Source organism: Eleginops maclovinus, chromosome 13 (assembly GCF_036324505.1).
Source record: "Eleginops maclovinus isolate JMC-PN-2008 ecotype Puerto Natales chromosome 13, JC_Emac_rtc_rv5, whole genome shotgun sequence".
In the NCBI taxonomy this organism is placed as follows: Eukaryota; Metazoa; Chordata; class Actinopteri; order Perciformes; family Eleginopidae; genus Eleginops; species Eleginops maclovinus.
In genome coordinates, this window is record NC_086361.1 from 15,135,813 (window position 1) to 15,150,339 (window position 14,527).

Genomic DNA, 14,527 nt, shown 5'->3' on the forward strand with positions numbered 1-14,527 from the left:
TGGTGTTTACAGCCATTCTGTGAGTTGCCTCCCTAAACAGATTAAGGTGATCTTGCATGTAGATTTTGGGGGGGGTACGTTCTAAACATAGGTCGGAGGAATTAGGAGAGCCGTCTTCCGGGGCCTCATCAGCACTGGAGTTCGGTGTAGGACACGACTTCGATATATAGTGTTATATCAAAATTAGATGTTTTTCAGCAGCATAGAAGAGACAAACTATTAGGTCAGGTTATTTAATAAAATCAAACTTTGTGTTGACATTGTCATCATCCAGCAAAAAACCAACAGTCACGCACATTTCTCTCTCTATTTCTTACTAACAAACACACTCACACGCACACAGACACACACGCCCACACACACAAACAAAAATACACACAAAGTCTTACATTGCAACCAGGTGTTGACATAATATAATGAAGAATAAAACAGGTGAAAAAACTAGTTGACCAACCAAACCTGATTGAAAGACTGTAAATCCCCCGACAACATTTTAGGGTTTTTGACCTTTCAGCGTTATTTTGGAAAATTTAACAGCAGAAAACATAGAAGGCATACCGACATTTAAAGGTAAAACAGTGAAAGGTGTCAGCTGCAAACTATGTATTAAAAAACAAAAATCTTACATAAAATTCCCACTTATCGCCGACTTAATACTCCTGGAAGACTGTCAAATGTTTCAAAGAGAAGCTGATACCCAGTGAAAAGAAAAATGCACGCACAAACACAAAATATTAAGGACAATAAAAGTCGGGAAGGAGTGTTGAATGTAGAGCTATATGGAGTGAGGCATTGTTTTGTTCTTTCACACACGAGTGCTTTTGTACCCTTCAAAATAAAATAAAAATAGAGTCACATAAAACAAGACAAGAACTTGATGGGAGAGGAGGTAAAAAAAATCATTCATTTTCATCACAGACTTAAAATGAGGTGTTTCCTTTCTATTTTAAAGCTTAAAGATAATCTCATTCCCACACTTCCTCTTTCTTCTCATTTGGCACTTAAAAAACAAGATACCCTTCGAAACGCTATCTAAAAATAAAACAAAAACAGTCTTGCAGCACATTTCTCGCCTCGCACTTGCTTACTTTACACAAACAACCCCATTTCTTTCTATAATACCACCCACATATGTTTTACACTCCCGCTGTCTGACCCTTTAGCCTATACCCTAATCTGAGTTTCACCCTCAGTCCCGTCATAGCTCATCATGAGTGACTTCATCTGCTTTGAGCTTGAACTCTGCCTCTGTGATCTTTCCGTCTCCATCACGATCCTGGTTGGAGAACATGTTGTCGATGATGCGGTTAGGATCGAAGCCAGGAGCCAGGCGGCCTTTACCCTCCTTCACCTGACGCATGATGTAGTCAGTGAACTGTGGAAACAAACAAGGAGTCGAAGAGGGTAAGTTAAAGACAACTAGACTGTAATAGCTAGAACGTATCAGAAGTTACAAGTATTCGAGTAACAGCAGGTTATCGGCACGTACCTCAGAGGGCTCCACTTCCGCATTCTTGTCGGTGTCCATCTCAGTGAAGAGGTCGGGGGACACGTCGTCGTTCCAGATGAACATGTATCCTTCAGGAAGTCCTTCCTCAAGCTCCACCAGCTCGAAGTCAAACACCAGCACAGCGCTCCCTGGAACCTCGCCAGCTACACACACACACAGCATTAGTGATAGAGCTCAGACTTAGTGCTGCTAAAGAAAAGGATCATTTATTCCTCATCAACTGCAAAAGAAACTCATGTCTTCCAGACATCTGCTGTTTGTCCTTTTACTATATATACATTTATTATAAATATTCAAATGTTACCTCCACTAATGCTTTTAGTTACTCTGAGAGCCTTACATACCAGAAGATAGATAGATAGATAGAATCGGAGGATGAAACCCTCTTTATTAGTCACATGCATGCACACAGCAGAGCACACACAGTGAAATTGGTCCTCTGCATTTAACCCATCCTAGTTCTAGGAGCAGTGGGCAGCTATCGTGCAGCGCCCGGGGAGCAATGGGGAGGGGGGATTGGAGGTGTCCGGTGCCTTGCTCAAGGGCACCACAGCAGGGCCTAGGAGGTGAACTGGGACCTCTCCAAGTAGCAGTCCACTTTCCATATTTCAAGTCTGTTCGGGGACTTGAACCGGCGACCCTACGATTCCCAGTCCAAGCCCCTACTGACTGAGCCACTGCTCAAGTTAAGATATCCTCCCTTTGGTAGATCACCAGTAACAAATTACCACATGACCCACATGAAACCGTTGACATAATTGTGGGTTTTTTATCTCATGGGTGAGCATGAGTACTCAAACTGTATTAAACAGACTAAACAGTGTAAGCAGTTGTACTCTTCTGTAGAGACCTAGAGGGTGTGTACCGTATTTTGGAAAACATCCTTAAACACCCAGAAGGACTCATCTTTGGGTAGTTTATTGAAGAATTTTGACCACTAAATCATTGCAATGAAATGTTTGGCCACGATTGAGTGGTGGTATATGTTTTTAGAATATCATTTTCTTAAGAAGTCTTAAAGTACCTATGTTTGAAAAAATGTATAATTGGAACAAACACTATAAGATTGAACTCCACTGTGATGGTTTGTTCAACTTTAATAAGAAGATGAGTGCCACTCTTTTAGCTTCATTTAGCTTAGCATAAACATCTGAATCTTGCTCATCAGGAAGAACACAATCTTATATACTCTCTGTTATTTCTGGAGGAGAGCTTTTGTGAAGTACTTACTGACTCCTCTCTCCCCATAGCCAAGGTGAGGAGGAATAACAAGGTGCCTTTTCTCTCCTACACACATCTCCATCAGTCCGTCCTCCATCCCAGGCACTACCTGGTTGGCTCCCAACACAATGTTGTATGTCTTTCCATAGTTATGCCTGAAACACAAAACAACTACCTCAGTCATTGCTCTGAACAAGCACACATAGTTATAGGTCATAGGTTTGCTGTATAAAAATATACAAAGTCAATTATTTTGTCCTTCAGATTGATAATGTGTGCCGGAAGGTCAAAGATCTGTATTTTATCAAATGTGCAGTTAGGACTTAAAGACTAACAGCTGTATAATTCGCATGAGGTGGAGAAACTACCATAGCAATTTCTCTTGGCACTTTCTGCAGACATAAGAGTGGTTGTATACAACAGTATGAAACTGATTCATGGATTCCGCTGGTACCAGTGGACTGAAGAAATATTGAACAGACATGTTTGGTTCCCATATGATGAATCCAAATCCTTTGTTCTATTAAGTGGAATGGATTTAAAGCGGAGATTCTTTCCTCCGAATTGGACCTTAAGGAATTATTTTTAAATTGTGACATTCACTGTTCTCACATGCACTACATCCAGGGAACATTTCGGCCTTGAAAATTCGTTGGACGGGAGAATCCCTTTTCGTGCTTGTCCCTATATTATTAACATATCAGTCCCTGAATGAAATGTAGAGGAAACATGAACATTTTAGAGAAAGTCTTGATGTGTGGAAGCGAGTTAATATGTCCTGCTTTTCCAAGAGGCCTTAAAGTAAAGGTTTTACTAACGTAGAGTCGATAGATGTGCCGTCCATCAGAGAGGCGTTGTAGTGATATTTGATGAAGTCTCCCTTCTTGGTTCGTTTGTCACACTCCTCTGGTTTGTAAATGGTGGTGACCACAGCGTTGTCTGACGGGTTGTGGAAGTCGATGATGTGAATGTCGAACACCAGCACAGCTGAACCAGGGATCTTAGAGCCTGAGAGTGGTAACAAAAACAACATTAAAAGCTCCAGACGAAGAACAGTAAATAGTGACATGTTTAAGGAATTAGACCATTGCACACACACACCTGTGCCCTCCTCTCCATAGCCAAGATGTGGGGGGATGATGACGGTGCGTTTCTCTCCAACACACACTCCAATCAGACCCTCGTCCATGCCGGTAATCACGTAGCCTTTGCCCACATAGGTGTCATAGGTATGATTTCGAGAATAACTGGAAATACAAAATATGAACAAAACTATTGTTAAACTGCCAGATACAAAAAGAAGTCACAATGAACTTTCTTATAGTAGGCCCATATAGTGAGTTGATCACATACAGCCTACAGAGTTTCTAGAAAGTACACAACTGAATGACACGGAAATAAAAGTGACTACAGGACATGAAATGATTCTGTTGAGGGGAGCAGGTGCAGAGAATATCAAATGTGCTTGAGTTGCTTTCAGCTCTTTGTTTTGGAGGTTACATTTGTGTTTTCTCTTGACATGAAAAAAGCCACAGTAATATGGCATTTTTGAATAGAAAATAACTTTAAATTCCTGTATTTACAACATTATACATGAACTGAACAAATATAGAATAATAGACTTGAAAACCGTTATTATTATTAATAGTAATAATAACAATAGTAGTAGTTGTATTAGCAAGAGTTGTGGAAAAGGTATTAAGTAAAAGTAAGTTTTACAAAAAGGACAGGGTTTATTTATTTTTATTGTTGTGAATAAATAATATTACTTAATTTCATAAAAAAGTCAAACTAAATATTATGATGAGCCTTCTGTGTGGCATGAACATTAAACACTGACACATACCTGGAATCAAAAAATGTGCCATCGAGGAGGCTGCCATTGTAGTGGTAGCGCACAAAGTCTCCAGTGACCGTCTTCCTGGTGCAGGACTCGGGCACCACCTGATTGGTCACTGTGATCCCATCTTTGGGGTTGTGGAGGTCCAGAAGCACAACGTCAAACACCAGAGACGCCTGTCCCGGAATGTCGCTACCTGGAGAGCGAAAGGAGAAGACGAAGAAGAGGACGAAGAAGAGACGAAGACGAAGACGAAGAAGAAGAAAGTTTAAAAGACTTTGGCTGTAAAATTAAGACAAATGTAGTCTTTTAATCAGTATCACTCTTATATCATAAAATATATTTATATGTTAGTACTTTTCTTCCTCTGACTCGACTTAGAGGGTAAAACAGAATAAGTTGTGTGCATTTGTGTCTGTTGTACTGCCATCTAATGCTTAAATTGTGCAACTACAGCACCTCTAGAGTTTTACTGTGATTTATCAATCTGTTGGTATTATCAAAGGTCACTCAGGAATATAATCAGTCTCAGAAGTGAGAGAAAGAGTGAGTATTATCAATTTGTATGTATACATGGATGAGTCATTGAGGGTAATTGGGGGTGAATAATATTTTTTGGACAGTATATCAAATATTTTGTTTGGTGGATTTTATTATTTTTTATTTAATATTTGTAACTCAGTGCATCTTCTTGTTAATCATTGATGATTCTATGTTTCATTGTTTCTTGGTTTTATGTCAAAATGGTGCTTCACATCTTAAATAAAGTTATTAAAACAGACACAAGGAAACAAATAATATTAAAGAATATGTAAATACTCACCATCTCCATTCTCTCCATATCCCAGTGAAGGGGGCATAGTGATGATGCGTTTTTCTCCAACACACATTCCCAAAAGCCCCTGATCCATACCGGCGATCAGCCACCCGATTCCAACGTAAGTGTCATAGGTGCGCATACGGGTGTGACTACATGGAAGGGGGAGGGGAGAGGTTACATATATGTGTTTGGGTGCATTTCTCTTTTAAATTAGGGATTATTTTACATTTAACAAACCTTGAATCAAAGAGCGTCCCATCCAGCAGGGTACCATTGTAGTGGTAGCGAATGTAATCAGATACCTCCACCTTCCTGGTGCAAGGGGAGGGCGTGTGATAGGTGTTGGTCTGGACACCGTCTTCAGGGTTCCACACGTCGAGCAGCAGGACGTCAAAATGGAGGATAGCGTCGGCAGGGATGATGTCACCTGTGGGGAGAAAAACAAGTCAATCCCTTGTCAAGTCAAGTAGCAGGAACTACCAATCTGCTTGGTAAAAGAGAATGAATGCTGTTGGCATGGTTGGGAAACTGTAAAAGACAAATGAACATTTGTAATTCCAATAAATGTAATCAGTGTTCCTTTTATCTTATAGCACGTAGGTCGGTTAATGAATGATTAGACGTCCAAAGACATAAGGTATATTAAAAATGCTTAAAATCGAAAATTCTGCTCTTAAAATGTGTCTATCTACTGTATTTCAGAACATACTCTCAACTGCACAAACTTTTGGAGACATTATATTTCTGAAAGTTGGAAAATGTAACCTCCTGTCTGTGTGTAAATGCCCATCAGACTTTGATCCACCTAAATCAATTCTAAACTATAATATTATGTCCTTAACTTGGCCTTAAAACAGTCCTTTATTTAAGTCTCAAATATATCCAGGTAAGACAACCTGCAGAGCTGCAGAGATTGCTCTGTGTGGGAGAAAACTGAGGTTATTGATACATTAACTCTATAGGATGTACTCGGGTGATCATTTAACCACATAACAAATCCAATTTTAACCCCTGAAAACCATTGCTTTTCAGAGATTATGTTGGTCAAAGATAGCCATCTTATGGGAACAATTTCCAAAAATACCTATAGATTCAAACATAATCAAATGTATGCCTGGGTGTAAATAGCACTGACTACTATGTATATCTGGGTGCATGTTTCTCTGCCATGCTGTATACACCCAGGCTGTAAATAGCCATTATACATAGCATTGTTGACTATTTGCAACCGGGTGAAAATAGCATTGCTGACTATAGTCACCGGGGTGCAAATAGCATCTGCCATTTACTTACTTATTTGAGCAGCTGTAGATATATATCTATTCAAGTAGTTGTTATTTTCTTATATTTTTGTCATCATTATAAAGAAAACAACAATTTTCCTTCAGGACTATTGTTGTTTACTCTACCCACCAATGATGTAAATCAGCCATCCTATCTTTACTGCTTATAAGCTGTCAGACCTCTTTCCGATTTTAATCCCTTTATATTTCCCCCAAAGTCTCACCTCCCCTCAGCTTTCTTCTCTCTTCCTGATTTTCCCTCTGATACAGTTTCCACTCAGCCTCAGCTTTTACCTGTCCACACATGTCCCCCACTCTCTCCCATTATCTAACTATTTCATACACACACACGAAAAACATATTGACTCACCCCTCTCTGTAAACAGAGTCTTTACATTCTTCTTCTCATCACTGAAATCACATGCATTTCAACATATTTGGACACAAACACTCCTACAGTGCACGATGGCCCCATATTTACTTATGATTATACCTACGGATCAAGATATAGAGCTTTTATCTGCCTGCTGCTGATGCTCTATCATCTGCAGTACAGTTACTATCAGCTAAACATCTTCCTCTCCCTCCTCTGAACTGCTTCATGGTTTGTGAGGTCTCTCTGACATCATTCAACATGGACTCCTTGGGAGCCGCCCACTTCCACATTGATTCGGCTGAATACAGCACACATTTTGGTATCTGTTGAAAAGACTGTAAATGTTGTACCTTATTCTCCTGCCAATGCCGGACCAAATTCCCTTATTGTTATGATGAGCAGTGCAGGCTGTGTGCTAAAACTGTAATGTTCTCTAAAGGTTAGTGCTTTAAGACAGGACGTCTAAAACATACCGTATCCCTGTTTTCCATAAGCGAGGTGAGGTGGGATCTTGACCAGGACTCTCTCGTTGACACACAACCCCACCAGAGCTTTGTCCATCCCTGCAATCAGCTGTTTCTTCCCAACAAACACGTTGTAAGTGCTGCCACGGTCATAACTGAAACACATAAGAACATGAATGGCTGCATTACATTCACTTGGTTCCTTGCTGAAACTCCAAACATACTGTTTTTGTGTTTTACCAGTGACAACAGTAACTTTTGTTATGGAAACACAATCTGGGAGGAATAACTAAATCTCATAATAAAGAAACCCTGGCAAAACTTCTCCCAAGATGTTTGGCCAGGATCTTGCTTTAGTGTCTGGTGACAATTATACTTCTTTTTTTTTAAAACTACACGTCAATTAGTGCCTGGTCTTGACTTATTCATGATTTGATCATTTATTTTCACCATCTTCACATCTTTTGATTGAGATATATCATTGATGTTCAAAAGTGCAGATTCCAATGTGAAATAATCCATGTTAAATGGGATTATATAAGAGCAAAAGGCCTTCTCTAGAAGAAGGTGGGTTTTTTTTCCCTTTCACCTGCCCAGGGACTACAGACGGTAAGTGTCTTAATCTGGTACAAATCCAGTTTTTTAAATAAAAAATATATTTTTTAAAAGATTCTTTGAATTGTGTCCAGGGTGCATGAAATCAATACAGTTGATAACTTTAACTGAAAATGTGAAATTAATTTAATGACCAACATTTAAGTGAATCTTGATCCTTTGGGGCCCATGGGGGACCAGGGGCCCTAGGCAGTAGACCACTTTGCATGGTATGCTGTTATTACATTTTAAACCCTTGGTGGTTCCCAAAGTGGAGTCCAGAGACCTTCAGAGGTGAAGTAGGTTCGACATAAGAAATAAGATTTGACCCACAGATCAATGAATCCAGTATAATCACTTGGGCTAATAGTATAATTAATTCATTAGTTGAATAATGAAAATCTCTATCTGTTACATTTGGGGCCTTCAGTTTTATCCCTGTGAATTGAAAAACTTTTTAGAGCCCTTGGATTAGGCATCCATGGATTCAGAGCTCAGCCTGCCTGCGTGGCTCACAGGGGCGAAACGCTCAACGCGCACTTTTACACATCACGCGCACGCTGTTCTCACCGTGCAGCCCGGTCTGCAATGCACGGTGATACTTAAAGTGAGGAAAAAATCATTATTGTCGAGATACTCACCTCGAGTCGAACTTTTTCCCGTCCGGAAACATGCCATTGTAGTGATACCTGACATAGTCGCCTACTTTGACTGCGCGCACACACTGCTCTGGCACGAATGTTTTCTCAATGAGGATGTCGTCTAACGGTACCGGAGGAGCGTCGCAGGCGGCGAACGCCACCAGAACCGACAGAAAAAGCATTGCGTGCAGACACTGGATCATTTTCACTGCTGGCTAACTCTCATACAATGGAGATAACTGCAGGTACGGCCTGTGTGAGTGATCTGCCTCCGTGTTCTCCGGTACTTAGACTTCCTCCACTCCGATTTGGACAGAAGTCCTGCCCCGGTCCCTGCTCAGGAATAATCACGTGTCAAGCTAGACAAACTGCACAACATCCGGTAGAGCGTTTAAAGTAAAAACGTTTACTGGTCGCCTCTAGACTATGTATTTTTAATAAACTGTATGTTTAAAGTTAAGTTCTATATATGATCATATGTCTGTGTAAGACGCAAACTAATGCAATCCTATATTTGACAGATGTTCTAAGCTTTTACTTTGAAATGGCACTGTGTATTTCTTGTCACACCCTGCTTCGTTCTGGCTTACTTGATGCAATTCAGCATTGAATGGGATAGTTTTTGGGCACCACGTATTGCTCTTGCGCAGTGCAGCCTCTGATATATGTGTCAACGTGGTAACGAAGGGGTCTTCATATACAGCTGCAGACACAACCCCACTTTGGATCCACAATAACGAACACATCTGGACACGCCTCTATGCATGCAGTTACAGTGTAATAAAAAGCTGAACACAACATTTGCCTTTAGATGGTTTTGATTTGTTTTATCTTGTTGTGTTGCTGGGGTTAAAGGAATTTAAAGGGGGTGCAGAGCAGGCAGGAATGTCTCTACGTGGCAGTGGGAGGGGCCTTGCACCCATAGGGGGTTCAATTAGTGACCGAGAGCAAACAATGTTATACTTTAAAGAGCTGTATTTCATTGTATGCTCTTTGTCAGTCATAACTTTAAAAAAAATGCATTATAACTTTGCTGTCTAAAAAGTACAGGAACGTCCCCCTCAGTTGTGATGTTATTACATAAAAGCTCTACTCTCTGCCAGGGTTGTACTTGTAATGTAAAAGGACAGAACAGCAGCAGTGATTTACTTGTGATCTAGTGGGAGGAGCAGCTCCAGCCAGCCTCGAGCCCGGGGGTGGGGAGGCTGTGTCCGGATACGTGGTGGAACTTGAGGCGGTCCTAGAGACCCACGCACGCTCTCCTGGTTCACCCCAGCCCACCATTTAAGCTTCCAAACTTAAAAATGGCATCCTCCACTTCTTCCCAAGTCTTCTCGGCCCTTTTACTGGCATTTTTCCTCTCTGTGGTGAACTCTCAGTATGAAAAGTACAGCTTCAGAAGTTTCCCCAGGCACGAGCTGATGCCCCTTGAGTCCGCTTACAAATACGCGCTGGACCAATACACGGGAGAGAAGTGGAAGGAGACGGTGGAGTACATGGAGGTGTCTCTGCGGCTCTACCGACTGCTGCGAGACAGCGAGGCCTTTTGCAACCTCAACTGCAGCTCGGTCAGGCTGGACGACGAGCAGAAGTTTGCGGAGTTTGCAGAGCTGCGGGCGTTTGGTAACGTTATGAAGAGGGCGCAGTGCCTGAAGCGCTGCAAACAAGGGCTGCCAGCTTTCAGGCAGACCATGCCCAGTCGGGAGACCATAGAAGAGTTTGAGAGGAGAGAGCCGTACAAATACCTGCAGTTCGCCTACTTCAAAGTAAGAAATGTGTTAAATAGGGTCACAGTCATTCACACATGGTACTTGTATTACTGTTTGTTAACCATGGTGAGGATGGTGTTCAGTGCATCCACACTTTCTATTATAACGTCACTGTGTTTTTTCCTGAAACGTGTTCTGACGTCACTTACGTGCCACGGATACACAGGGGGGTCTGCTCTGCAAGAGAGGGGAGGTCCTGCTCTTTCACATCTGAATGCTAGTGATTTTTGTCGTCATTCTTATTAGGATGTAAACAAAGACTAATAAATACATTTTAATGATCATCACCCCTACAAGAGATCTAGCAAGCAAGCAAAGTTTTTTGAATAAGCACCTTATTCTCAAAGACACCAGCCACAAGGCTTACACAGTCAAAGAGATACAATCATACAGAATCAAATTATTAAACATAAATAAAAACACTAAATGTAAAATGAAAACCCCTTGTGACATAAGACCCAAGTTAAAACACCAAATACCACAATCTCTGTTAATATCTTAACCTAGTTTTGATATAGGATAGTTTATTAATCACAGTTCATTTAGGGTCAAAGGTTATATTTATAATCCCATTAAGACTTAGATTCTTGTGTTGTTTATTGTTTAATTTGAACGTACATCAGTACAAAGGTTTAACAAATGAAAAGGAAAGGTGATATAGAATGAAAGGGGTAAACAGTGTATATAACAGTGCTATTTTACATGTATTCCTGTCTTGTTTTTATCTTTTTTCTATTTATTTATCATTCATTACTTGTTTAATTTTTGAACATTCAAGAACATTTCCCCAGTTTTAGATTAATACTATTCTTATCTTTTCTCAACAACCAAACAGACTTTACATGACCTGATCATTTACAAAAACTGATTCATTTGAAGAGATCCCGGATTCAGATTTATTCAGTTATGATTTATTGGCGACTTATCGGGTATCAAGTCCTTGGTAACTTCTCTGACACGCATACAGTATCCGTTTTCTACAGTATCATGTTAGCTTTGCATTTATGATATTTCCCCCGCTCATGATCAATCAATATATCTGCTTTACACTGTTCTTTTGTTTTATTCCTGCCAGTCTGACAACCTGGCCAAGGCAGTGTCTGCCGCACACACTTTCCTGCTGAAACACCCCGATGATGAGATGATGCAGAGGAACATGGCCTACTACAAGAGTATGCCCGGAGCTGAGGAACACCTCAAAGATCTGGAGACCAAATCCTATGAGGTATAATAATAAAATCTTTCGTTTGTATATAACTTTAAAACCAGGTTAAAACAAGGGGCTTTACAATAGAACTGAAAAACAGCACAAATAACAAAATAAAATGTATATGAGTTAAAAAAGATGCATCTATACACAAACAACAAACAGCGATAAATAACCTTAGCAAAAATGTTCAACATTTCAAATGGATTGGGAGCGATTTGCAGAAAAGCAAGTCAGCATAGTGTGTTTTTTTGGAAAGGATTCAAAAGATTAAACTTATTTTGCAAGCCTAATTTCTGCAGGCAGTTAGTTCCAAAGTGCAAGAGCTCTAATCAGTCTCACAGTCACAGAACCCATCTCAAATGTATTTTTTTGTGATACTCAAAACAAACATTATTTCCATTCTTTGTGTTATTGCAGACACTGTTTGTGCGTGCGGTACGGGCGTATAATGGAGAAAACTACCGTACTTCAGTGTCAGACATGGAGCTGGCTCTGCGGGACTTTTTCAAGGTCTATGACGAGTGTCTGGCTGCGTCCGAGGGTCCCAGGGACGTCAAAGACTTTAAAGACTTCTACCCCTCCATAGCTGGTCAGTTCACCTGCAGAGCCTTCGATCCTCCTGCTCTGTCCATCTATTTACATTATTTCTATATAAATTCCCCCTTTTGTCTTCTTTTTGTTATAGAATTAACCCTTTCTTCAACATGGTTCCTGTTATGGCTAGGTTTAATCTTTATTTCTTAGCATATTGATCTGATTGTTATTCATTTCTCTACAGATCACTACATTGAGGTCCTCGAGAGGAAAGTGAGATGTGAAAGTGACCTGACGCCTGTCGTAGGGGGCTTCGTTGTTGATAACTTTGTGGCCACCATGTACCACTACCTGCAGTTTGCTTATTACAAATGTGAGAAGCATGTTGTTTCCTAATACTACTGTCTGAATTATAATGAAAAGCCCTGGTTAAAGCTTTGTAATTGTTGTGTCTCCAGTGAAGGACTTGAAGAACGCGGTACCATGTGCAGCCAGCTACATGCTCTTTGACCCCAAGGATGAAGTGATGAAGAATAACGTGGCCTATTACCAGTACCACAAGAGCCAGTGGGAACTCACAGAGGAGGACTTCCTCCCTAGATCAGTAAGAAATATTAATGACTTCAGATCTTTTTTCCACCAGTTCCTATAGGTCTAGTTGGTTAAACACAGATCAAGCAAACAAGATATACCTGCAATTAGTGAGATTTCAGCATGGATCAATTGCTGAACAGACCAAACCTAGGGGTCCTATGTAATGGACCCCCCTGGCTTTCTCCTACTAAATTTCAGTCAATGAGGGGATTGTTTCTGAAGCTTACTAATTAACATGTTATATTTTATTATTTAATCTGTACTAAAATGGAAGATGGACATTCTTTGTCATTGTTATGCCTTTGGTTCACTACAACACACATTTTCCCTGCTGTGCTCCTGTGTGTGTGCTACAGGAGGCGCTGCGGTACCACAATCAGACCACCATGCAGCTAGGGATGTTGGAGTTTTCCAAGCAGCGCCTGGTTAGCGACGACGAGGTGAGTGCCTTTGTTCAGCTGCATATTTCTATGTGTTAGTGCACCACAGCAGGAGTCCTCAAGCTAGTATCTGTATTCAACTGAAAGGGACACAGCTTGAAAAAAAGACCTGTATGATTTGCGTGAAATCAGTGATAGTTTGGATGAGGCTTTGTCCTCATGTAACTTATGGAAAAACCTGGGATCCTCCTGTCTGGTCACATGACACCCTGCAGTACAGTGTGGACCCTGTTTTCATCGTGCTGCAGTGTTACAGACAGCCAGGCGGTGGCAGCATGACACTGGCTCTTCTTTAAATTATTATGATGCAGCACAAGGACTTTGGCCATTAGGGCAAACCCACATAAACCAGGATTACATGCTTTATGCGTTAAACACCATTCCGTTATTCACTGTAATCTGTTTAGTAATGCCAGGTATGAGAACTGTGTGAGTGAGGAATTATGCTAATGCCCTTCAAACAGACCCTTCTGAGTGGATTTTCTTCTTTCTTTCTTATGTGTGTGTCTGCAGGGAGAGGTGTTTGATTTTATTGATCAATTCCTGGACGTTGTGGAAGAACCCAAACTGGCAACTCCGCCTAAAATCTGAAACCCTCAACAAAACAAAACCGCACCCGCAAGTTTGTATTTATTTTGTTTTGCAAGGGGCTCTGATTCATCACTGTGTTAACCACATCCTGAGATTTTTCTTTATGCACTAAACATCCAGTTCAGCGGTATGGACAGTGGCTACATGATTTAAAGACAATGATGATAATAGAGATATTAATAGTTTTTACTCACTGTTTTATGGATCCGTTCCTCCACTGTGAATCATGTATGTTGTCTGTCAAAAATTGTCATTTTTACAATAAAAGGATAATATAACTTGCCAAACATCAGTATTTTTGTTGTAATACTACAGATGCTGTTTTCATGGTCTGGTTGATATATGAAGGAAAGGGGCCTTATTATGCTTTTTGGGGTTTTCTCTTTCCTTTAGTGTGTTTTATAGGTTTTTGTGCATGTAGATAGTCTGCAAGTTCCCTCCAGAGGGAGTTTCTCTCCCCCCTGCCTGAAACGCCTCCATTTGACTCCTTTGTTTACCACTGTAACATGGTGACATCACTACCTAACCCTTGCACTACTATTGGCTAGCGCTCCAAAACATTGTACGTAATAGGCTAAGGGGTGGGATGTTTCTAAGCGGTTGACCAACCATAAGCTAACTAATCAGAGCACACTGGGCT

General features: G+C 40.7%; 2 protein-coding genes across 2 annotated transcripts; one reads left to right on the plus strand and one right to left on the minus strand.

Moving 5' to 3' along the window:
- Positions 1-219: 219 nt before the first annotated feature.
- On the minus strand, positions 220-9,089 carry fkbp9 (FKBP prolyl isomerase 9). Its single transcript, XM_063900126.1, has 10 exons — positions 8,750-9,089; positions 7,524-7,669; positions 5,629-5,818; positions 5,395-5,540; positions 4,578-4,767; positions 3,833-3,978; positions 3,550-3,739; positions 2,741-2,886; positions 1,490-1,653; positions 220-1,375 (listed from the first exon to the last, which is right to left on the minus strand). Exons 1-10 carry the CDS (start codon positions 8,950-8,952, stop codon positions 1,199-1,201), a joined length of 1,698 nt encoding a protein of 565 aa, XP_063756196.1. The 5' UTR covers positions 8,953-9,089; the 3' UTR covers positions 220-1,198.
- Positions 9,090-9,752: 663 nt separating this feature from the next.
- Positions 9,753-14,165, plus strand: crtap (cartilage associated protein). Its single transcript, XM_063898558.1, has 7 exons — positions 9,753-10,515; positions 11,594-11,743; positions 12,146-12,317; positions 12,507-12,635; positions 12,721-12,866; positions 13,213-13,296; positions 13,810-14,165. The coding sequence occupies exons 1-7, from the start codon at positions 10,054-10,056 to the stop codon at positions 13,885-13,887; spliced, it is 1,221 nt and encodes a 406-aa protein (XP_063754628.1). The 5' UTR covers positions 9,753-10,053; the 3' UTR covers positions 13,888-14,165.
- Positions 14,166-14,527: the final 362 nt, after the last annotated feature.